The 25205-nt window shown below is 40.8% G+C and overlaps 1 protein-coding gene across 8 annotated transcripts in view; it reads right to left on the minus strand.

Annotated features, from left to right (window-relative positions):
• RUNX1T1 (RUNX1 partner transcriptional co-repressor 1) overlaps nt 1-25205 on the minus strand; it is a 157817-nt gene that overhangs the window by 95147 nt on the left and 37465 nt on the right. Inside the window, exon 1 of one of the 8 annotated variants that reach the window (XM_079983115.1) lies at nt 9240-9579. The exons of the other annotated variants lie outside the window; for them this stretch is intronic. Within the exon in view, the coding sequence (XP_079839241.1) occupies nt 9240-9246 (7 nt within the window). The 5' untranslated portion in view covers nt 9247-9579. Of the gene's footprint in view, nt 1-9239; nt 9580-25205 lie in introns of those variants that run through there. 8 annotated transcript variants of the gene reach the window in all.

Genomic DNA, 25205 nt, shown 5'->3' on the forward strand with positions numbered 1-25205 from the left:
CCAGTCTGCTTGTCCCATGGGCTTTCCCTTGGGGAAATCAGATCTTTGTTGCTGAATCAGAGCAAACGCCCATCAGGTTTCCCATGGATTGGTGCATGTCCCAATTAAGGACTAAAAAGCCAGTTTTCCCTGGGGGAGCAGTGGTGAGAACTGAAAACTGCTGGGACGCAAGCCTAGAAAGCACAGGACAAGGAGAAAACTCCTTTCCAGGCACAGGATAAGTGGAGATGTGAATGAGCCCTTAGTTGCCCACAGTTCTCAGGTCAAAACCACCTCCCCTCTGACCTGCGCCTGGAACTGGAACTGACACAGTTTTCTGGCTTTATGCTGGCAAGTGAAGACACACCTCTTTGCCCAGGCCCTTGTCAAGAGGTAAAGGTTTTAACGAGCCATTCAGAAGATACTGATGGTTGCCTGCTCTGACAGAGTTTGATTTTGTCAGTTTTATTGGCTATTTGCTTTAACATAGTGTGGTTTCAGTTTTATTGACTTGTACCATTTCCAAGGATGTTTGTATTCCTGCCCTGGGACCATATGGTGAAGGGTGGCTAGAAATATCATAAATAAATACATTAAATACTGTATAAAAAAATGTGCACACTGGGAGAAAGTATGTTTAGCAATCCATGTTTAAATATGTATTTTTTCATGCCTATTAAACACATGCAATAGTAACATAGTCTAGAAAAAAGGCTTTATCATTCATTCCTGGGACAGAAATGGAATGAATGGGCATTGCTATTATATCAATGTTTAAATATGTATTTTTTCATGCCTATTAAACACATGCAATAGTAACATAGTCTAGAAAAAAAGACTTTATCATTCATTCCTGGGACAAAAATGGAATGAATGGGCATGGCTATTATATCAATGCAGTACCAAGTAAAGACTTGGTTATTTGCACAGGCCTTGGTGAGAGGCATAATGTCAGATCAGGTATTTTTTAGGTTGTAATTTATCTGCTTTTTTATGTTGATATTTATGTTGTCATTTGATGTATATCTAGTGAGTGCCTACCCACACTAGAATTGCTTTTTGCAATGATGAGCAGGAGAGAAATAAACTAGTCAAATGCCCTACTTGTATGTTTCCAGTGGCTTATATTGGATACAGAATACGGGCCTCTCAGTGACATTAGCAAGAAGAACATGCACAGAGTGCACTTTAAATTCAACCCTACATTTCAAATGTTATGAATGGCAAAGCAGTCTATCTACACAGCCCATGTGGTAATCAAGCAAAATGAAGGAGGAGGAAGAAAAATCAAATGAGCATTCATAACTACATGCATAGTAATATCTCTAGCCAGGAGTGTTAAATCAAATGCATGTTGCAAGTGCCAAGCAAACTGTCAGCACTTGGAAGTAAAAAAGAAAAAGAAAAAAAGGATAAAATAAAAATCCACAATACAGAAATAAATGAGAAATCTCAGTATATTAGAACTTGCAAACCATGTCATACTATAAAAATTAGGCCATTTTATTACCATGAAAAATTGGAAAACCTTAATCATGGGGGGGAGGGGGAGAGAGATGACAAACCAAGCCAGGGGAAAAAGTATAGGTCAAAATACATGTGCCACTCATGACCCATTATTTGTCATGCATGAAAGTTATAGTGCTGCTATATAAATGCATTCAGCCAGGTACCAAAGACTTTAGAATCGACAGCTTGGAAGCACAGAAAAAGCTTAAGACATGAACTTTGGGCACTATCCAGTAGAGTATTCCTGAGCAAAGCTAGTGTTCATCCACAGGTCCCATTTGCCATAACAAGACATGCACAGGTGAATTTCCTGGGTAGGTAGACCTTTGTACATTCTTACTTTTTTACATTTCCACGTACCATCTAGTTTACAAATCACAAGCTCTTTTAATTCTCCCAGATGTAAGATGGTTTCAAGCAAAAGCCTATTGTCCTTGGCCCACAGGAAAAAAGCTGAGCATGAATAGCAGCGCAACGATACACATCTGATGGAAGAGTAGCCCCCATTCATCCCTTACTTTCTTGCCAGGTTGCTTTCAGGTAAGGACAAATTGATCTGCTTAGATTCCTAAATGTCAAAATCTGGGAATTAAACATTACAAGTATGGCCACAAGCCAAAAGAGGCATGATGAAGACACGTGGTTTAAATTAACTTAATCAAGTCCACCTTGTAGTAATTTGCATGCTCGTATGAGAGAGGAGTGTAAAAGAGGTAAAAAGGATATAGTGTAAAGATGTTAAAGTAATGCTACCCCTTCTCGGAGCAAACGGTGAGCAGGTTTTGTATACGCATGTGCGACATTTGATGGCCTCAACATGTTGATGACTTCCAAGTCCAAATAGTACTATCAAAGATACACCATGTATGGGAAAACCCAAACAGAAGACCAATTGTATATCAAGGAGGCAGTGATTCTAACATGGTTACCCTTCCTGCCTCTGTTTCTTCCCCCTCCCCGGCAGCTGTTAAGTTTTTGAAGGTGTGAGAACCTTCTCTGATGTCCTAATCAGTTGGGAGAAGGTGAAGCTCCACACACAGCTGCCTTAATCAGTCTGAGAGATTAGTGCTGGGAACCTTCTTTAATGTTGGAAATTGTTATTGAAGGGTGGGGCACTGAAATGCTTTGGAGAGGGTGATTCAGAAGCTCGTGCAGGGCCATGCAATCTAGGCTACCTGGGGGAGTCACTTTACCACTTCTTGGGAGCTTCTAAGTGGCAGATAGAAGTGCATGTCCTGGTGTGTCTGTGTGTGTGTGTGTGTGTGTGTGTGTGTGTGTGTATATATATATATATATATATATATATATATATATATATATATTGCTTGCTATGTAGGAATTAAATATTCTTATCACTCACTTGTGCTTTGTATTGCTTCTGAATCCTTAACAAGGGAACCACCTTGCATTTGGCAAGACACACAACCATGGACATATTTTCTACATTCCCAACAGCCGCTAAAAACAAAGTGTTCTTCAAAGGAGAGATTTCACCAATTCTGCTGGTTATCAAAAACCTTGTGGAGGGCTTACAAAGAGAAGCTCTTTCTACATCTGCCATCCAGTGAAATGTAGCTATGTTTAAGGAGGCATATTCAATGTAGGAGAGTCCAAGACCATGCAAACAGGAACTGAGCAGGAAGAGCAAACATTCTGAGGGGATGTTTGCTGAGGCCTTTTGCAGGCACTGATGTGTACACTAGCCCTCACTGTAATGTATTTGTAAAATGCACATTTATTTATTGCAGTCGTCCCTCGGGTTACATATGCTTCAGGTTACATACGTTTCAGGTTAGAGGCTCTGCTAACCCAGAAATAGTACCTCGGGTTAAGAACTTTGCTTCAGGATGAGAACAGAAATTGCCCAGCGGCGGCACGGCGGCAGCGGGAGGCCCCATTAGCTAAAGTGGTGTCTCAGGTTAAGAACAGTTTCAGGTTAAGAACAGACCTCTGGAACGAACGTAACCAGAGGTACCACTGTAAATGTTTTTGTACCTCATCCTTCTGGCAATCTGGGTAACAGGGCACCTTCACATGGTAAATCATTAAAACCACCATCAAAAATGAACACAACAATAAATACCAAAGAGGGGGCTGCACCCTAATTCAGAATAAATCAAAGACCACACACCTGCAAAAACAAGGGCATTTCAAACATAAGTACTAAGATTTTGAATAGATAGAAATACAACATATCTCAGTGCAGCGGGAAAGACTGACCAAGTGGCATGTGTGCCTAAGAACATAAGAAGATGCCTTCTGGATCAGACCAAAGCTCCATCTGGTTCAGCATCCTGTTTTCCACCATGACCAACAAGATGCTGTTGGAAAGTCCACAAGCAGGACATGAGGACAATAGCCCTCCTTCACTGTTGTCACCCAGCAACTAGCATTCAACCAATCCCTGAGGTAGTATGTGGCCATAATGACTAGCCATTCAGAGTCTTATCCTACATAAACTTGTCTAACTTCACTTCAAAACCAGTTAAGCTAGTGCTTCTCAAAAGGTGTGGTGTGCCACACTGGTGTGGCAGCAGAGGATGGCAAGTGTGGCGAGAAGGTTCAAGGACAATCAATATTATATTTTGGGAATGATTCATGTTATTATTTAGCTGGAAAAGGCTGGTCTGGAGGGAAACATATACTCCATCAATGGTTCACGTCAAAACTGCACATTTGCCTGCCAGCCCCTCCCCCATAACTTCAGAATTCTTGGGAGGGATGTCCTAGATATTGGTGGACTGCAACTCCCATTATCCCTGACCACTGGCAAGGGCTGATGGGAGTTGTGGTCCCGGCAACATCTGGGGACCCCCAAGATTCTGCACTAGATATTGTTGGGTTGTGGGAGCATATCAGTTTATTTATTTATGCACCACTTGATTGCAAAAAAACCCACCCTAAACCCTCAAAGCGGTTTATAAAAAATAAAACAGGAAAATCAAGAAAAAATTGCAACCCTATTTTAAAACATACAAAAGTTAAAATACTGAAATAGATTAAAATTACCTCAACTTTCTAAGCACCTGTGGTACGCTTTTCTAAACGCTAATGTTTTTAGCAGACATCAAAAAGAGTACAGTGAAGGCACCTGCTTGATCTTTATGTGCTGTAAACTGCCCTGCAATCTTCAGGTGAAGTGCAGCTTGTAAATTTAATAAATAAAGAAATTACACACACACACACACACACACACACACACATTTAGGCTCTATATCAGTAAGTTAAACTTCTTGGTGCTGGGAGGTGTTCTTTATTAAGGAAGACTTCATACTGTTGTTCCTGAAATAACGGCACTAACTTAGAACGTACTGGGCACACTACAAACATGAAGTTTCTGTTTCCTGCCCCCCATTGCACCAAACACTCAGAAAAGATTAGATGTCTAGCATGAAACGTGAAAGGGGACAGAAACACAGTTTGAAAAATATTTAGACTGATTTCTCCTCGAAAAATATTTAGACTGATTTCTCCAACATCCAATACATTTTTCCTGGGATCTATGAGGCCAAAGGCATTTGTTGGAACTTTTATGCACTATCAGAACTGCTCTCTTAGAATAAGGCATTAAGTATGATGACCAAAACAGTGGTGCAGTGTTAGCTGTTGCAGGCCTTTAAATATTTCCAGACATACTTTCCACAATTGGCAGAAAACTTGTTTTGTAAAGCACTGAGCTGTCTTGAAGTAAAAGCATAGCAACGGCAAGTTAAAACTGAACTGAGTCAAGTTAATGGTGTTTAAGGCTGTTTGCTGTATAATAGTCTTTATATACATACATAAAGTAAAACAAACAACCACCTCCCAAACAGGTGGATCATCCCAAGGTTATGTTGCTGAGACACTAACAATTGAACCTCTGTGGCAATTGTGTTCCCCTTTCTTTAAACATATCATCACTTGCTTGCACTAATGTTAAAACCAGAAAGCCCTCTCTAGTACACAGTGGCTATAAATGCCAAATCAATTTTCAGCAGATAATAAAGTCCATGTTTTACAATCAGCAATGCAATGTTTTACTACCCAAAATGTAAGCTAATAATATATTGCTCTGCTAAATGGAAAATGCAGATACACTGTTAAAAATGGGCCGGCTGTGAGATGATGGATCATTTCTGCTGGGACCCCTTCTTAAAGCTGTGTGCAAATGTTTTGAAAATATCACATGATGTGGCCATGTGTTAAAAATTATAGCCAGTTAAGTTCTCTGCTAAGAAAAATATGTGGGCAATTTATGAAACGCACTCCAGGATGGAGATGTCTTAAGTAAAACCAGATTCTGAAAACAAACCTTTTTTTTCCCTCCCCCTAGAAACATGAACTTAAAAAGTTGCAGCCACATCTGGAGAGCAGAAGTATAGAAGGGGTGGTCTGACCTAATACTGGCCATCTTCTGAAAGAACAGCATTATTTCTAGGCTACAATGACTGTGATCAGTGGTTGTCCTTTTAAGGCAACCATCCTGAATATTGCCACGGGCAATAATAAAGCATTTTGTAGGCCAACATCTGCTCTTTGAAAGTACGATAAAATGACTGGTAGGCTTGTAACTTAAAAAAAACACACACACCACATTTTAGAACAAGTACACACAAGAGAAATTAACTGCTGCTGGCATTTTTTGTGTACGTGTGCGTGCTTTATTAGAGTATGAACAGCACCATATAGCTTGCATACTGCAAAAATCCTAGGCAGGTCTACTCATAAGTAAGCACTACTGGCCTGTATTCAATGTTAGTCATACTCTGAACAGCCTCATTAAAACAACAGACACAACTAAACGAGGTTCATTCATTTCAATGGGTCTACTCCAAGCGGAATTTAGTTGTCTGCAACCTGCTGTGTTTGATGGGATTTCCTCTAGGTAAGTGGGCACAGGATCACAGCCTTAAAGATGCGTGTTTTTAGATACATTTTAAACCAGTGTATTTGCCATAATTTATGGCTTAGTTCTTACTACAATGGAAAACCTGTGTCTGGGCTGCACCACTTCAGATTGCAGTTAGGGCTTAACACTCTCATGTGAAGAGAAAAATAATAAATCCACGCATATAGAAGACTAGCATATCAGGGAGAAGACCAGGCTGGGATTTTTCTCTTTGATATATTGTCTGCCATGTGCTCCAACCTACACTGTGTTATGGTGCAGTCCAGAAACAGATTTTTCCCTAACAGTGAAAACTAAGCTATACAAGGCTCAGGAAAATCTCTGGCTGCAAAGCACGTCATAATGCTCCCTTCCACATATCTAAATGAATTTTGAGACATCTACGCCACTCCTATTTCTTAGCAGCAGCAGCAGCAGCAGCAGCAGCAGCCCAGGCATAGGCTTCCAAGATATAGCAAATCTTCATAGCCAATCACACTCAATAGCATTCACTGGCAGGTTTGAAGTGATACCTTAGGAAAAATGCTATGGCTGCACTCGCTGCTCACAAAGCCAGAGAAGAGGACATTTAACACAACGTATTTCCAGAAATGCAAGAATCCCGAGTGTCTGAATTGCCTCAAAGGATGCTTCTCAAAAGTCAGTGCATGTGCACACCCACAAAACTGCAACAACGTAATATCAGATTACATTAAAAAAAAAATACGCATCATTTTAATCTCCTGAAAATAATATGCTTATTTTTAAAATACAAAATCTCTCCCAGATGGCTAATAATGCCCATTTTGTGTGTGGGGGGGAATACCAACAACACAATAATAAAAGGATGAAATATGCTGTGAACAGATTGAGAGGCAGTGCATCCTAAAAGGGGGGGGGGGGAGAGAAGTACAGATGGGTGTCAAAAATAGCCAAGTGTCAGATCTGCTCAAGTATCTCCATTCTGGCACATGCTCCCAGTCACAGCTGTTAGTGTATTCTCTGTATCCAAGTGCAAGGTTTTCTAACACTCAGAGCTGACATTAAAAGAGAGAGAGGGAGAGAAAGGGAGAGAAGAAAAGAGAGAAAGAAGGAGAGAGACCTACCACTGGGCTCTACACTCCATTTCTCTGCCACTTTAAGAACTGGATGGCAATTAAAAATTTATGTAATTATTAAGTTTGACAGCATTGATAAGTGTACATTGGCGCACGTGTAGCCCAGCACCCCTTTTTTTTATTAAAGATGCATGACAATTTAACCAGCAGGTAGATTAAGTAATTTGAGACCAGAGGCATAATAATGAGTTTTCAAAATCGCCTGCTCCAGACCCTCCACAACAGCTTAAAAGTTGCAAGATGATCCCTCCCCAAGACCCAGGGCATACAAAGGTTACAGAAATTAAACAGTAAGCAACCATTTCCCATATGCACATGCTCACATGCCTAGATTTAAGATACTTCTGTTGTACAAAACAATGCAGCTCTTCACACCGAAGAATCACGACAGTCCCAGCTATGTTCCTAATCAGGACTACATCCTTCAGAATACAAGATATGTTAATTCCCATTTACAACCGAAGGGTTAAAATTGGCTTTTCCTAGTCCTCCCCGTTGTCATCTATGCAAATTAATTTCCCCATATTCCAGCCATACAAATCCTCTTAGCCTTGTGCTCTGAGCAAACAGAGCCTCACTTTGTTGATTCTAGGATAGCAATTGTGACAAGAAACGCACCAGCGAAGGAATATAACCGTGCAGCCACTGGCAATACCTACATACAACTGTGGTCACAGAAAACTGGCAGATATGGTTTCAAAACACCATCTGTGATGGGTACACACACTTTAGCAAAGGCAGTCCCTTTTTCTTTCTCCTACCCAAAAGAACTGCGGATCATTCAAAGCTTGCTATTTAAAAATAAAATAAAAAATAAAAATTAATTTACTTCCCCTAGGTTGCTTTAACTATACCTATAATAAAAAAAACAAAAAACCTTTCCACCCAAATAATCCATTCTTTCTTAGTTTATAAAAGATCCTCTCTCTCTGAAACACACACATACACACACAAACACACACACACACACACACACACACACACACACATCACACATCCCCCCCCCAACACCCTCGAGAAAGCCCTTCACATAATTTATCCTACACAGAAGAAATATTTCCACTGGCAGAGCCATTTATCAATTAAGCAAGAGGTCAAGATCCAAGGATAATATTTTCAGGAGGAAACTGACATGCTAAAAATTTCCACTCCCACAACAGTTTCACCCATTCAGCAGAAATACGTAAGATTTAAGGGAGAAACACAGTTCAGATATTCAGCTGCTGGCAGCTAAATGCTGCGGATTTAAGTGCGAAGTCTGAAATAATTTGTTGTATTCCCTCTCACTTCATTCCTCTAGCATAAGCAGCTTTTCAAAGAGATCATTTTCAGTGCTCTCCCCATGATCACACAAGTCATCTCTCCCGATAAATCTTCAGGTTTCCAGATACAGGAGTACAGCTCAATCATAAGAGATAGATGGAAGCTATATATTTCTCTCCCTACCCTCTGAGAAACACGCAACCCACAGGCAGGCAGATTTGCTACTGCCTCTTCTTCATTTCGTATTCAGAATTGCAATGTATTACGCACAGAGTAGTTTAACACACACACACACATATATACGCAGCTCTCTCCACGCACATGCTACAATTAGCCTCTACAGCCGCTCTTTCCAAACGCCAGCCTTTATGCATTCTTCCTGCTATCAGAGAAAATCCAACTATAAAATGACTGTGAGCTTTCTCATTTCCGTCAAGGAGAAAGGGGGGTGTGGGGAGAAAGAGAGAGGAGAGAGAGTGGAGAGGAGAGAGAGAATCACTCACCAGGCATCTTGAATAAAACAGACCCACTGCAAAAAGGCTCTCTCCCCAAAGCAGGCTGATTTGGGACTCAGCGCCTCCTGTTCTGGAATGAGCAGAGAGACGCAAGGAGGGCCATCCTAACTGGCTGTGGCAGTGTAGCTGCAGGCAGGATGCTGGGCGCCTGCATTTGCCAGGCAAAGACAGATGGAGAGCTGACACTCTGGGTTGCACTTGGAGCAGAAATGTGAATGATGACAGGAGCACATGTGGCCTTGAACCCAGCTCCGTCTCTTCAGGCAGAACAATGACAGCGATGTGTGTGCAAATTATCGCAACCCCCTCAGCTGACTCCCCGTACTGTACCTTTCACGGCAAGTTCCAGAGGACCAAAAGAATAGACAGTAAAACGCAGAGTGATAAAGCACCGAACACTGAATTATTCATTTTCTCCCTCTTTAAAAGTTAACCCTTTCTCTCACAGAAAGCGTCTATTAAAACCAGCGCTTCCTCCTTCCCCCCCCCTCCCAATTAACAGCTATAAATTTCAGCTCCAGTGGATTTGGGGGTGCGGGGGAAAAATCTTGAGATTGCTTCTACGGTTTAAAGTACGCAATGTGTGCGAGCACAGAAGTTTGGGCTTTGTTTTGTGTGTGTGTTTTTAAAGGAGAAGTGGGGGGTGTGTGGAGAGAATTTTGCCATCAATGTGTCATTTTATCACAGCGAACAGAGTATCAAAATCATTCCTTTTGTCAGCTTCTCAGTGGCATGTATAAAATAGAACACACTTAGAGGCAGTCCACTTTCATTTTACTACAATGCTTTTAACCCCCCTGGGATTCCAGCATTGATACGCTCCAAACATTTGCCGCTTACTCTTCCTTTACCTTGCATGGTGATCCATGGGGGATGAAAACAAAATCTTCCCTGCAAAGCTTTTTTCAAAAGCTAAACAATCACGTCCTCCAGGTTTCTGCACTCCCCTTAAATGTTTATCCTTCACATGAATAACATATGCCTGGCTAGGTTCAATGCACTCTTCCCTATTAAGCTTTAATGGACACCATGATACATAAAACTACAAGTCTTTGTTACAGTGCTTTATCTAAAGCTGGCTATTTTCCTCTCAGCAGTCCCTCTTCAGTCCTTTGTAAAACATCCTTTGCCTCATAGGAGAAGCATATGCCTGAGTCACATCCCTTCTGCAACACATTTAGGCTTACAGAAAATTCCAGGAAAAGCAACTGTATTCTAAAGCCAGCCCGCCCCCCAAGAAAAACATATTTTGATCCAAAACAAGAGACAAACATTTTCACAGCTTTATGAGGGTTTTCTTCCTCTCTTTCTGAGCCTCCCTGTTCAAATGTTCAATGGCACTGTAAATCTACTGGGGGCTAGGAAGGAGATGAAGAATTCTGCAATGTTTCTATGTTTGAGGAATCGTTTTAGATCTTATTACCTTCTTTTACGTCTCCTCTATATGTTTTGTGTTCATTCTCTCCTCCTCTTCAGGGCACTCAAATCATAAAAATGTTCAGTCCTCATCTAATAAAAAATTGTTTTCAGGGCACAATTTGCATTTAGAAGCAAAGTCGTTTACGTTGAATAAACTGCCAACCTAACAACACGCTAAATTGTCATGCAACTATTGTTGCATTTCAAGGTTGCCTTTTTTTTTTTTAAGGGGAAGGAAAAACGCACAGTGGTTCCTTCGTGCCAGCCCTAATAACATAATGGCATCTATTTAGAGGGCAATGCTGTGCTCATCTTGGTCAGATGTCTAGCGTAGCAAGGATTCATATAATACATTGTTGATGAATCTAGGAGATAAAGCAAGTCTTATAAAGCAGAAGGTGTTACAATTGCCGGCAGCTAACTTTAGAAGACAAAAAGGAAAGAATAGATTTTGAAAATATTTATTCAATATACTGTTTAAGAGAGACCATGACTTCGTTATTTATTATTTAAAACACACACACACAAACAGCTATACTTCACATGAAAGGGAGGGGGGCATTTTCACTGTTGGAAAAGCAACCTTTCATCAATGTACAAGCAGAGAAGCAGCTGTAGAAATGGAGGGGGGGATAATAAATCTAAAGAGCAACGTATCTCAATAAAATGGTACAATATTCAGTTTTAAAAGTGGGTCTTAATATCAGTACATTGTAAATCCTCAAGCTATGGCTCAGAAAATTGAACACTACCATATGCCATCTGATTATGCATCTTTTCTATGTGTAAAAGGGCTTTTTAAGCTGTTATCTGACTACAGTAATTGCCATTTAAATTGATCCACGTCAACAAAAACTGTATCCCTGGAGATTCTCACCTAGAAGACTACTTATGGAAGGGGCCCTAGCAGAATGCCAGTGCATCTGAGACTACTTCAGCATTTTCTCAAGCAGCCAGCTGCAGGAATCATTTCCCCCCTCTCATTATTTAATACTCTGAGGCAAGCAGCAACCCATTTGGCAGTCCTCCTCAAATAAATATTACTGGAGATTTTTTTAATGCAGCCACTTAAGGATTACTGTAACAATTTTTGTACCACTTAGTTATTTCATTTTTAAAAAATAAAATAAAATAAAGTGAGGCCAAAACGTGTAAGAGTGATGGACAACCAATGTCAACAATTCTTTTCTTTAAAAAAAATTACCATTCTCTATTGGTTGCACACAGCAGATAAAAACATCAGAATAAAAGACTGCAGCAAAAGAAGTATTTTCACATGCAAAAGAACATTGCATCATACAAGGATTATATGCCAGAGACAACACAACATGCTTGAGGTTATCTTATAAAAGGTTATTATCTTGTGTATATTTAGCCAGTGAATTATCCTGCAGATCGTCAAACTGCTTACAAAATAAAGTCAAATGATCCCATATGACTCCCCACAGCCAAGGCTGTCTCCAGGCCTCCACCCTACCCCCCAAAAAAATATCCATTTGCAAAATTAGATTTATTTTGGACTTTAGATAGTTGTTATTCCATCACATTACCCATAGGGGGGAAATGTTCTCATACGCCAGAGCATTAGGCCTGTAACCCTATGCGCAATCATGTGCAGTGAAATTAATGGGACATGCAAGCATAATAAACAATGTGCAGGTCCAGGATAGCAGTCTCCAGGTCTGAAGCAGGCATTTTTCTCTTGCTTACACCTGACTTACCAACAGGGACTAAAGTCCTCTCAACTGTCTAATGAAAGCTCTTTGTTAGCAGCGGAGGAAGAAATTGACTCAAAGCTTTTCTGCAGGCCTCTGCAACTTCCCCTCTCCCTTCCTAGCAGACTGTTGTGATACACTGTGACTTCACACAGTCGGTATTAAGTGAGTTAATTCAAAGGCATTGAAACCTCATTGATCCTAATTGAAAGCAATACACCCAACCAAATAGTTTTCTACCCCATCTGTTCTGGCCTGCCACCAGCTATTCAGTTCAGGACAATTAATAGTTTCAGATATTCTAACTGACCCAATAAAGGCACTCATTTAAGCAGGACTGCATTAACAAAGTGAAAAACCAAGGGCAAAATGGGTTCAAATGGAGCATTTTACTCCTACTTGGCGTTAACAAAGCTGAATAACGCTTATTCTGACTTTTTATGTGCAAGGCTTGATAAACTGAATGAGAAGGCACTCAATGATCAGGCAACGAGTGTTGATGAATGGTCATTCGGACACCCCCTCATCTCCAGGCAAGGCTATTCCACAAAGTGGCATACCAGTTAGAAAGGGCGAACTCAATAATGTCCAGATTTCCTCACTTGTTTTTCCACTTTCAATCTTAGGCCACCGGCCACCAAATGAGGCTGACATATTGAAAAATAATCTTTTATGGGTGAACGGCAAGTAAAAATAGAGCATTAGCCGGGCTTTCAAATTCTGATCTGCTAAGTTTGTCAGACCCCAAAGATTTGATTTTCCACCCAGCTGGAAGCCGTTAGTGTTTTCACAAGGAATCTTACTGACAAGGCAAACCCACCTAATACATGAGCTGTTGAGTTTTTTGTGGGGAGATTCTATTTGGATGCCTTCCTAACTTTATTCAATAGACTGTCAACGTGATGTACAGTAAACACACGACCACATGAATACATGTATTAATTTCATACAGCTGGCAGTTGTGCTGCCCTACAGTATTTCTCTAATACATTTATGTCACTTTCCTTGCGCTTAAAATAATAATAATCCAAAACAGTAAGATGAGAATTAAATTTACATGTCACAGTTTTGGGGGTTTTTTTGTTTGGTTTGGTTTTTTACAAAAGAGAAATCTGTGTTCTCCTACTGCAAGGACTTGTATTAAAATACTGAATCTGGATTAAGGTAATGCAGCAATGTTCCAACAGAGATCAGCCACACAAATAATTGATTTTTCTTTTTAGCACTGCCATGACACAATAACCACACTAAACCTTTTTTAAAAAAAACAACAACAACCCTATCTTTCCTCAGAAACATTGCTAGAATACTAGTGACACATGATTTCAGCTTTGAATGTGCACATTTAAAAAAAAATACTCACCAGATAATGCCAAGAGTTTTCCCTACACACTTCCTTATTGGCAAGGCTTACTCTGCTTCTTAAAATAGCTACAATGGAATTTTAGATCCTATAGCTGAGTGAAATGAAGATAGGGAAACTGTTTACACATTTACTTTAGAGAATTGTGTGTGTGTTTGTGTGAAAGAGAAGTTGCATTTAGTTTGTCAACTCATGAGTGCATATTGGGATAAGATCCAGGGTGTACTCAACAAAACCTTATTTCTAGATGTGTGCCTATGAACAGTCTTAAGTGTATGTCTAAAAAAAGGTAAAATATGAATACAACAAACACTTGTGTGTAAACATGTGAACAGATACCACGGCTGACATTGAGTGTCATTAAGTAAAATGAGACACTAACCTCAAGCAGCTGATTTGGGATATTTGTTTTGGAAAGTCAGCCCATTGTAAACTATTTAATTTATTGTTGCTGTATTTTCCTGTCAAGGAAGAATGGCACCTGTGGGATTTTCAGCCTCAGATGTCCATATAAGTTGCTAAGACTATGCACTTCAACCAGGGTAGGGGTAGTACTTGCTGCTGTGTCTTAGTCAGCAAAATGTCTTGACCCAAGAGATGAAGATAGAACTGGATTTGGCTCTGTCAAGTGTAGACATGATGGCAATCCTGGGTTGGCTGATTGTAATGTGTGAGAAACAGTCCTAAAACTATAGAACTGAGATTAAGTTAAAATCAATGCACATGTTTAATAAAAGAATCAACTAGGCAGGCCATTATTTGAGCTATTAGATCAGGAGAGAATCTGTCCTGGCAGATTAGTCTGGTACACCAAGTGGTAACAGGAATATGAGCCAAATGCAAAAATACTGTGAACTTGGAGAAATTCATTTGGGCCTCACATCATAGGTGCTCATAACATTTCCTGTGGAAGAAAAAGAGCAATAATAATACCATCCCTATTCATACACTGTGGGCCAAAGTTATACTATCTGGGAAGCCTACGGTGGCATCTCAGTTTCCCACCTGTAAAATGAGAACAACAATGGGCTGCGTTTTGAAAGAGGATATGCAATAAAGTTTGTACTCCAGTCTGAAAATTAAAAGCGATCAAGCATACCAAGGAACTTGTGCCTCTTAACAGCAGCAAGAACTACTGCTACAGAGTTTGCCATGGGTCACAAATTTTACTTTCCACTATACAGAATGTTGTATGTAATATTGTAAAGTCTGACAAAATATATATTCCAATAACCAGCAAATTCTAATATCCATTGCCTCAAAACTAGATCAAGTTTGGGATACTAACAGAGCCCCCAAGTGACTTTAATCTCCTATATTTTGACTTAAAGTGCTATTAAAACAAAGCTTCCTCATCCATTTCCTCTCTGTATGCAGAATACCCATTTCAGGGGAAACCTACCAACATAAAGATGCATCATCAGGTCTAATTAGGAAATTCTGCCTTTATATAAATATTACACCTTCCTTTTTCCCTCTTAGAAACATTTTGATATTTGTGACGTTCTTTCAGCCTTTAATGGGAGATTGCAACATTACCACTGAGAACTTTTGTTTTGTTTTGTTCCAGTGTCACCACCTCCCCGTTTTGACAGATAGCGGGTTAGTTTTGTTAAAATGCAAGGGGTGATAGCGTATGCTCCAGTGAACTTTCCCTCCTCTCGGCACCAGAGACAAAAACCTGCAGCTTTGCTCAGCGCTGGCAGCCATCTGGACAGCTTGCTCTCAATGTCTTCCCCACACCACACTGCAGGCAACATTTCAGGGCTCCAGAGCTCTGTGGAGCTATTCATGACATACCAATTTCACATTTTCTGCTTCTACACTTGCAACAATAAATGCTAATGAGGACTGTGAATGACATTTTTAAAGACAATTTAAAAAAAAGGTCTCAAAATCCCTCGCATATGGAGATACTGTTTTCTAAACTTCACCTTCTGTTGGGGAACAATGTATAATTTAGGAGGGGGAGCAGGGAAATAACGGGAGGAGAAAAATTAGGGAGACTGAAGGATAACCAGGTCCTGCAGAATTGTGAGTAAAACAATGTTTGCAAGGTAGGCTAATGACACAGATTTTCAGACCACCTCTGCACTACCAACCAATTCTTGTGACCGCATTGCTGTTTCTTATCAGGAGAGCTCATTAATTATTGTCTGCTTGCAAGGGAGCGGGGAAGGCAACCTTAAATGACCACGCATAACCTCAAAAAGCCATACATTCCAACAATTTAATTGCTAATCTTTAGATGAGACTGGGGGTAAACTGTTATCATTAATTGGTTGGAAATGCTACGCTTTCATAAAGATTAATGCAATGACCGAGTGTGGGCAAGCAAAACTATCTAATGTTTTCACTTTTTCTGAAAACAAAAATGCATTTTACAGTGCCCTTATTAATACAAATGGCTAATATGCTTGAGCTCCAAATGTGATCACTTATCATTAACAGGGATTAAGATACTTTTCGCAAGATCCACCAGGTGGAGCAAATATGCAACACTACAGAATTCTCAACATAAATTCAGATCACCAGAGTGGAGCTGGGGGTGGGAGCTCTCCCCCTTCCCTGCAGTTTCTTCCTCCTTTTCTTTGTAAAGTGTAGTTGACTTATTTGCCATACAGCAGAACCCTCGTAATCTACCTCAACATTACCCAAATACCTTGACTATCTGAGTTTGCTGTGTTCCCCGCATATTTGGTGTGATTTTTTTTGACTTAAATCCTTCAGTTGTAATGGCCAAACTCTCAGGTCTTACGCAAGGGATACACTTTTAAATTACCTGCTTACATTGCAGTTTTGCAGCTTGGCTGTGAATGCGTGGTGCCCATTTAGCATAGGTTCCTGCATCACCTTGGCACTCCAGCTGTTGCTGCAACACTAATCCTCCCCACACTTTCAGGTAATGCGAGAAACCCAGAACCACATGGGTGGAGCCCCTACTGCAGATCTTCCTCATATGCTGGGATAGCTCAGTCGGTAGGGCGTAAGACTCCTAACCTTAGAGTTGTGAGTTCAAGCCCTACGTTGGGAAAAAGATTCCTGTATTGCAGGAGCTTTGAGTTGATGGCTCTCGTGGTTCCTCCCAACTCTACAATTCTATGTTTCTAAGTGAGTCCAGTGCTAAACCAGCTTCTTAAGGACTGATGCTGGCATGCCATTACTCTTCTTATTGTGAATTTCTCCCGTGTGGTCCTCCTATTACTCCACATGCAGCTGCTGGGTGACCTTGGGCTAATCATACTTCTCTGAAGTCTCTCAGCCCCACTCACCTCACAGAGTGTTTGTTGTGGGGGAGGAAGGGAAAGGAGAATGTTAGCCACTTTGAGACTCCTTCGGGTAGTGATAAAGCGGGATATCAAATCCAAACTCCTCCTCTTCTTCTGTGTGGTTCTGGTATTAGGACTAATTCCCTAGCTGAGGGCACTCTGTCTCGAAACTCTTATCATTTCTACTAATCATTTCCCTCGTACCTACGGGACCGCCTCTCCTGGTATGCCCCACAGAGAAACCTACGGTCTGCAAATAATAACATCCTCAAGGTCCCAGGCCTCAGAGAGGTTAGGCTGGCCTCAACTAGAGCCAGGGCCTTCTCGGCTGCGGCTCCAATCTGGTGGAATGCTCTGTCACAAGAGACTAGGGCCCTGCGGGACCTGACATCCTTCCGCAGGGCCTGCAAGACAGAGTTGTTCCACCAGGCCTTTGGTCAGGGCGCAGCCTTACTCCCTCCTCTGGCAACCTGCACAGAATCTTGCTTAATCAGTTGCCATTAATTTGATTTTAATTGATTTTTATAATGAAATATTTTTAGAATGTGCGATTATCTGATTGTTTGATTGTTGTTAACCGCCCTGAGCCCGGCTTCGGCTGGGGAGGGCGGGATATAAATAAAATTTATTTATTATTTATTTATTTAATACTGTGGGAGTCTGTCTCATGGCACCTTCTTTCAACTCCTCTTTCAAATAGTCTGAAAATCCCCCCCTCTGTATTTTTGCTTCTTTCCTTGACTGCCACCTTGACTGTCACTAAAAGCAACTTTCTCCAGTCCCCTTCCTCAGCTCCTGGTGGACCCAAAACCTTCTCCAGACTAATTTCTACCAACTTCCCCCCTCCCTATCTTTCATCCTAGTTCCCATCACCTTTTATATCTCTGATAAAAATTCCTGAAGAATTCCCCTGTATCCACCACCCTCTTTCTACTAAGAACTCTTTAAAAAGTTTCTTGAACACGGCGCCAAGAACTGGACAGTGTTCGGGTGCTTCTAGGTTGATGCTTAATACTGGAAATGGATCACTGAGATGTTGCAAATGGGACACTGGAACAGGATGTTTTTAAACAAAAAACTTACTGGATTTCCCCAGAAATCTGAACCTGGTAAATCTGGATCAAATGTAGGGAGGGATATATGGGCTGTAATTTTGGGGACAGTGATGTCATGTGGACATTGCAAAAGACTTGCATGTATGAGGATGACCTACTCCACAATAAGCACTAGTGTGGAAGCATCCTTAATATAGCTCATATATGTACCACACTTATTTAAAGGTTGAACAGATGTTTACAGTCATTTTCATGCACACATGCTGATCTAATACACTACTTGCTATGCATAGAAACATAAGAGCAGCCTTAAACTGAATTAGGCCATTAATCTATCTAGCTCAGTATGGTCTACACTGAGTGGCAGTGGCTCTCCAGGGTTTCAGGCATAGCTCAGTAGGTAGAGCATGAGACTCTTAATCTCAGGCCTATGGGTTCAAGCCCCACATTGGGCAAAAATATTCCTGAACTGCAGTGAGTCGGGCCTTTTCCACAGTGGCTCCTCATCTGTGGAATGCTCTCCCCAGAGAAGTTTGCCTGGGGCCTTCATTATACACCTTTAGGAACCAGGCAAAAATGGTCCTTTATAACCAGGCCTATGGTTGATTTGATTGACATCCTATGCCCTTTTAAAATGTGTGATGGGGTGTGTGGGGGGTGTGATTGGGCTGTTGCTGTTTTTATTTTTAATATGTATTTTGTGGTTTTATATTCTGATTTTATTCTGTGAACCGCCCTGAGACCTACAGGTATAGGGTGGTATATAAATTCAATAATAATCATGATGATGATAATGATAAATGACCTACGTGGTCCCTTCCAACTATATAATTCTATGACTCTTCCAGCTGTACCTGGTTATGCCAAATATTTAGCTTGGGATTTTCTTCATGGAAAGCAGGTGATAGACCACTGAGCTTCCCCTTATGTAAGCTTATTTGTATTTTGTTGGTAAGTTACTGAGATTTCCCAGTCCTCTCTTTCAAGAGAAAACCTGCTCTCACACCCTGAACCATGTAATCTAGTGCAAACTAGTCAGTTTATAGATGATTTTAACTTTTATTTTATCCACCACCACCAAATTATTTCCTTTAGAAAGTTCACAGAAAGATCAACATAAGATTATCTAAACCAAAATGGAACACTTCAGTCCCAGAAGCAGGCCAGTTAACATGTAAGTGAACAATACATCAATGCCAGTTTTATAAAGGGAAATAAAAAACAGCCACCTTCCCCCCCCTTTTTTTTTTGAAAGGGGAAAAAAAAATCCCCAGCCTTTATGCCAGCGTTGTCAGGACTGGGAGAACAGCACCGGCAGGAACCTCACATTCCTGACCAAACCCTCTTGTACACAATACCTCCTGAATGAAAGGAACCCAGGCCGGGCAGAGATAGCCGACTGTCAGGAACCGGCCCTGACGTTTGTGGACAGACAGGGTTGGCTTTGCAGGATGTCAGAGCAGCAAACTGCAGCTAGAGATACTGGACTTTCACACACTTCCAGATTGGATGTTTTGCTCTTCAGGTAATTAAACAAGGAAGCAGGGTCTGATGGTACGAGCCTGACCCCGGTGGTGTGGCTCCATAGTTCTGCATATCAACTTCCGCAAGAACTGCCTGGAGCATCAACAGAATCTTCTCTATGTGCTCCTTCTTCCTCCCTGCCCCCTTCCACCCTCCTTGAAACAAGTCTCTTAAAGAAATAGCCAATTTTTCAAGTAGCATGTTTTCTCATATTTAAGTGCAATTACTTGCACTGTGTACGCAGCCTTACAATCTTTTGTTTAAAAAGAAATTGGGGTGGAGGTAGAGAAGCAAGGATGATTGTTCTTTGCTAGACATTCTGCAAAATGTTGCCAGCTATTGAAGCAACCTGGAGTAGGTTATATATTATGTATCTAATAAGTAAACAATGAATTAACATCAATGGATGTCATAATGGCTTTCTGAAAAACACCTGCCTCTGTAAGAAGTATTGCAAAACTAACATTCTGATACTGTATCGTAAGCCTTCTTGTTACTGGAGAAACAATAGGAAGTCAGCTATGATGGTACTGTAGAGTTTTCTCTCCCTTTGTTCAATTTCCCTCTGCCACTCAAGATTTTTTACAAATTCAGCTTCACCCTCACCCACAACACTAACAACTTCTGAATGCTTTGAAACGCAACATATGACTTGCAAAGCAATGTCGAAGCAAACACAGGGACAGCTTTGCAATTGACCTAATTTCCTGTTTAAGATGCCATCTGAAACAAAATAGGGTGCTTTTTAAATAAAATATAGAAATAAAAATAAAAATAAAAAGCTAAGTAACGTATTCTCCTCTGTCTCAAGAATCTGCAGAAGGGAACATGGGCTGAAAGACAAGAGAGAAGGAAGAGTACAAAAGCAAGCTTGCTTGTCTGTGTTCAACACAAAGAACATTAAATGAAAACAACTGGCATGCTGCCAAATTCCTATAGAGGCAAAGAGATTCAAATAAATTGATTTCACGCATCACACTGACCTGGGATCAGCGAGCAGTGGTACAATATACTCAGAACTCTGTGTGAGGCAAAGCCCATTAATGTTATCAGACCCTTAGTAGATTACCAAACAGAAAATGCTCTTTCTCTCTGTCACACACACAAGAATCCCTCTAAAAAGATAAATTTTAGGCTGAATTAAAATACATTTTGTTTTAAAAGTTACAACGCTCACCCGCCACATATCTCATTTATTGGCAATGATAGCTACAAATGTTCTAAAGACAGGTTTTATTGTATTCAATATCTATTGTTAAATGCACCCCACTTCCCCAAGTGGTGTGATGTTCCAGAGATGGTGTTGCTGAGTTGAGTTTCCTGTGGATAGGAGAGGACTGGAGAGCTACAGTCTTTGTCATATTTGCTTTATTTACAAATATACAAGCAGAACATGAGGAGAGGCAAACAAGTGCTCTTTCAAGGCAGCTGCACACTTGTTTCACCTAGAAACCCATTCTTTCTGCTTCTAATTCTCCTAATGTCCCTCTACCCCTTTCTCTCCTTTCCCTCATCTAGAAGGGATCTTCTCCAAGCTTGGATGGCTGTCTCCTTCTAAGATACAAAGACAGACCCTCCAAGTGTCCCTATTTTCCAGGGATAGTCTCAGATTTACAGAAGCCATCCCGGTTTCTCATTTGATCCTGGAATGTTCCACTTTTCCTTAGAATGTCCTTATTTTCATCAGATAAATGTTGGAGGGTATGGAATAAGATATCACCAGGGCTTTTTTCAGCTGAAACTCATCAGAACTCTGTTCCGGCACCTCTCAGGTAGGCACCATTGCCATTATAAGGGAACAAAGGAGGCGTTTATGGTGAGTTCTGGCACCTATTTTTCTAGAAAAATAGCACTGGATGTCCCTATTTTTAATTGGAGAAATGTTGAAGGGTATGGAAGAGGATGTTCCTATTTTTATCGCAGCAATGATGGAGAGTATGTAAAGAGATTCCATCTATGAGGAAGCCATTTCCTGTTAGCCCCACTGATGAAATAGCAACAACCAGCAAATCTGCCTAACAAAGGTATGGTTGAGGCAGACATTCTTACCCAATGGTACTGCACTAACAACCTCATAAGCCAGTTGAGGCCCAGCTTACCTTGATTCCATTGTGCTGGCAGTGCAGATGACAACTGCATACCTTATGTGGCATGCGTCACAATCTTTCTATCAAATTCTTTTATTCCCTTATTCCTACGGTTATGATTTGTGGGTTCCCACTTAATTTTATTTTGATTTTAAATGTGATTCGAATTGTATTTTAAACTAATCATTTGCTTTTTTGTTTTTAATGTGTTATGTGTTTGGTGTTAGCTGCCCTAAGCCTGGTCTTGGCCGGGGTATAAATAAAATTATTATTATTATTATTATTATTATTATTATTATTATTATTATTATTAGCCTGTGAGGGCCCAATGTGTGTCACCTTCCCTTCCTTTTACAGAAGGGGAAGAACTGCATTAATCAGGTCAGATCCTGATGCTTGTGGCCTCCATGTACAGGGGGAAGAATTGTATGGGTCAAGCCTGGGTTATTATGGCCTTCATGTGGTGCATTGTCATGGGGGAGGGTATGTACCTGCTCATTCAAAACTCAAAAAGATCAGCCAGCTAGCTAAAAGGTTGAAAAAGAGCACTTGGATAATTAGAAGCTTTCTTTTCACCTTTCCTCCATTTATTCACAGGACAAGTAACTGTGTCAACACTGCAATTTCCATTACAGCACAGTATCTTCAACAATAAAAGGGCTTCTCATAAAGTTGGATGTTCAAAATCATACAATAAGCACAATTATCCGTGAGCAAATGCAAGGAGACAAGGCAAGGGAATTCCCTACCTGGCTTTAATCAATAACCTCCAAAGCCAGTTGTCTCCCATGTACCAAAGGGAGTCATGCTTCCTTTTATTTTTATTGTATTTTATTTATTTTTTGGATAGACCACTGCAGTCACACAACATCCTGGGAGAGATTGTACATAATAATAAGCAACTGTTGCTAACAATGTCTGGGATTCCTTGCCCACAACAATGTTGATAACAGAAGGAACAAATTCACAGCCTCAAAGAGAGAAACCAAGAGCCACATTAAATGCATGATTGAAGCAAATGATTGGGGTTGCAGCGAGCTGTATTTAAGCACTCCTTCCATCGTTCCATCACTGTCCCAACAACAAAAACCCACCACCACCAACTACTAGCAGTTTTCTTCCTGGGACAAATAGTTTAATGAAGGCTATTTTTGTTGGGAAGGAAGTTTAAGCCCGGCTCCTCAATCCTGGTTCCAATCCTGATCTCCCCCACAGCTACTGCTTTTTAATTGCAACCATGCAATTAATATATGATGTAGTTTGCTATTCAGAAGCATCTGTTTGTGCCACATCAGCTGCCACAAGAGGTAGGGATAGCCACCAGCTTGGATGACTTTAAAAGAAGATTAGAGAAACGCATGGATGCTAAGGCTATCACTGGCTGCTAGCTACAATGGCTGTATTTGACCTCCACTGTGGGAAGCAGTATGCCTTTTGAATACCACTGGCTGGAAACCACAAGTGGGAAGAGTACTATCACATTAAGGCTCCATTTGTGGGCTTCCCATAGGAATCTTTTTGGCCATTGTGATGTGGAGTAGATAAGCCACTGGCTTTGTGTTCCTATTTTTAGGATCACACCCACTAGCCATGTGGATCCCATTGTGTGGAGACACTCTAAGAATGATGGCAAACCACAGAGCCACCAGGGGGATAGTCAGCAGGGGCATCAGTATTTGTAGAATCTGTGGGATGCTCCTCTTAAATGTCCATATAGTAAAAGCCATGGTTTTCCCAGTAGTGATGTATGGAAGTGAGAGCTGGACCATAAAGAAGGCTGATCGCTGAAGAATTGATGCTTTTGAATTATGGCGCTGGAGGAGACTCTTGAGAGTCCCATGGACTGCAAGAAGATCAAACCTCTCCATTCTTAAGGAAATCAGCCGAGTGCTCACTGGAAGGACAGATTGTGAAGCTGAGGCTCCAATACTTTGGCCACCTCATGAGAAGAGAAGACTCCCTGGAAAAGACCCTGATGTTGGCAAAGATGGAGGACACAAGGAGAAGGGGACGACAGAGGACGAGATGGTTGGACAGTGCTCTCGAAGATACCAGCATGAGTCTGACCAAACTGCGGGAGGCAGTGGAAGACAGAAGTGCCTGGCGTGCTCTGGTCCATGGGGTCACGAAGAGTCGGACACGACTAAACGACTAAATAACAACAACACCTCTTAATGAGGTTTGGCTGATGCTTTCATTATGCACCTTTACGTGCCAGGCAAAAACATTCCTCTACAAAACCAGTCCTTTGGCTAATTAACATCTTATGCCCCCTTAAAATGTGTTCGAGGGAGGGTGTGGGGAGGGGTTAATGGTTTGTGGGTTTTTTGTTCGTTTGTTGCTTTTATATTGTATTTTAAAGTTGTGAACCACCCTGAGATGTGAGGATGATGGGTGGTACACAAATTTAATAAAAATAAATAAAATAAATATTCAAGGGTTTGGCTAGCAGATTTTGCAACTCCTTCCTGGTTCAGCTGTCCCTTCCATGCAATGGACATGTGCATGGAAGAGGCTCAAGTTAATTCCTGTAAGGGGATATGTTTAAAGAGATTGTTGATACTCTTTTAACTTACTTTAAACTCTAAAGCAATTAAGAGGTCAAAGTAAATTCAAGATTTGTTATAACAGAGTAACAGATAGCGAAAACTTTTCCAGTTTTTTATTGACTCTCCTTTGCCCTTTCCAAGGTAATTGCTTTCCAAATGGAATTATTTTCTTCCTCTGTAATTTCGCCTACATTTTACATCGTCTTTATTCTATTTTGTTGTTTTTCTAAATCTGGAATCCTGCCCAGCATTTTCTTATAGGCTCAAACAGGAAACTGAACAGAATGGTCACCTCTCTTAATTGTTCCAAATCAACCTGGCTTACTCAGACAAAATGTGTTCTTTGTGAGCAAAAAATCAATTGTGCACAGAACTTCTAATTTTCTATACATTCCTGTAGCTGTTAATTAGACAAATGTCTCTAAAATGCTTTTATATTTTTAATGTTAAACTGTTCAATACTTCAACACAATGCTATCCAAACTCGGAGCTTCCAAAAATAATAGTGGGAAGCACCTGAAATAAACAAAGAGCACACCAACAGGGGGTATGCAGAATATGATTCAGTTCAGATGTAACACCAAACCATGGTTTGTTGTTACATGGACAAGCCGTGGGCTTATAAGCTCCCTTCTTCTTACTCCCCCTGCACACTCCAGTTCTTTCATGGACTACTGGTTCTTGTTAATCCACAGTCTATCACAGCATTTGCCAGCCTTGTATGCTACAATTCCCATCAGCCCTGACCACAGGCCAGACTGAAGACAGATGGAGTCCAAACTATCAGGATGGCACTAGGTTGAAGAAGGCTTGTCTACCATTTCAGCTGAACTGTGCAGACTAGTTTGCAGTAGTTTTTTCTTCTTCTTCAGTCTGAATATATGGTCAGGGGAATCAGGGAAGGCATGAGGAAGAAAAGAGGTGAGGGAGATTCATACACCCAAGAATTAACTGAGTAACACTGAACAGAGAT

The sequence above is a fragment of the Podarcis cretensis genome (genome assembly GCF_951804945.1).
Source record: "Podarcis cretensis genome assembly, chromosome: 7".
NCBI lineage: Eukaryota > Metazoa > Chordata > Lepidosauria > Squamata > Lacertidae > Podarcis > Podarcis cretensis.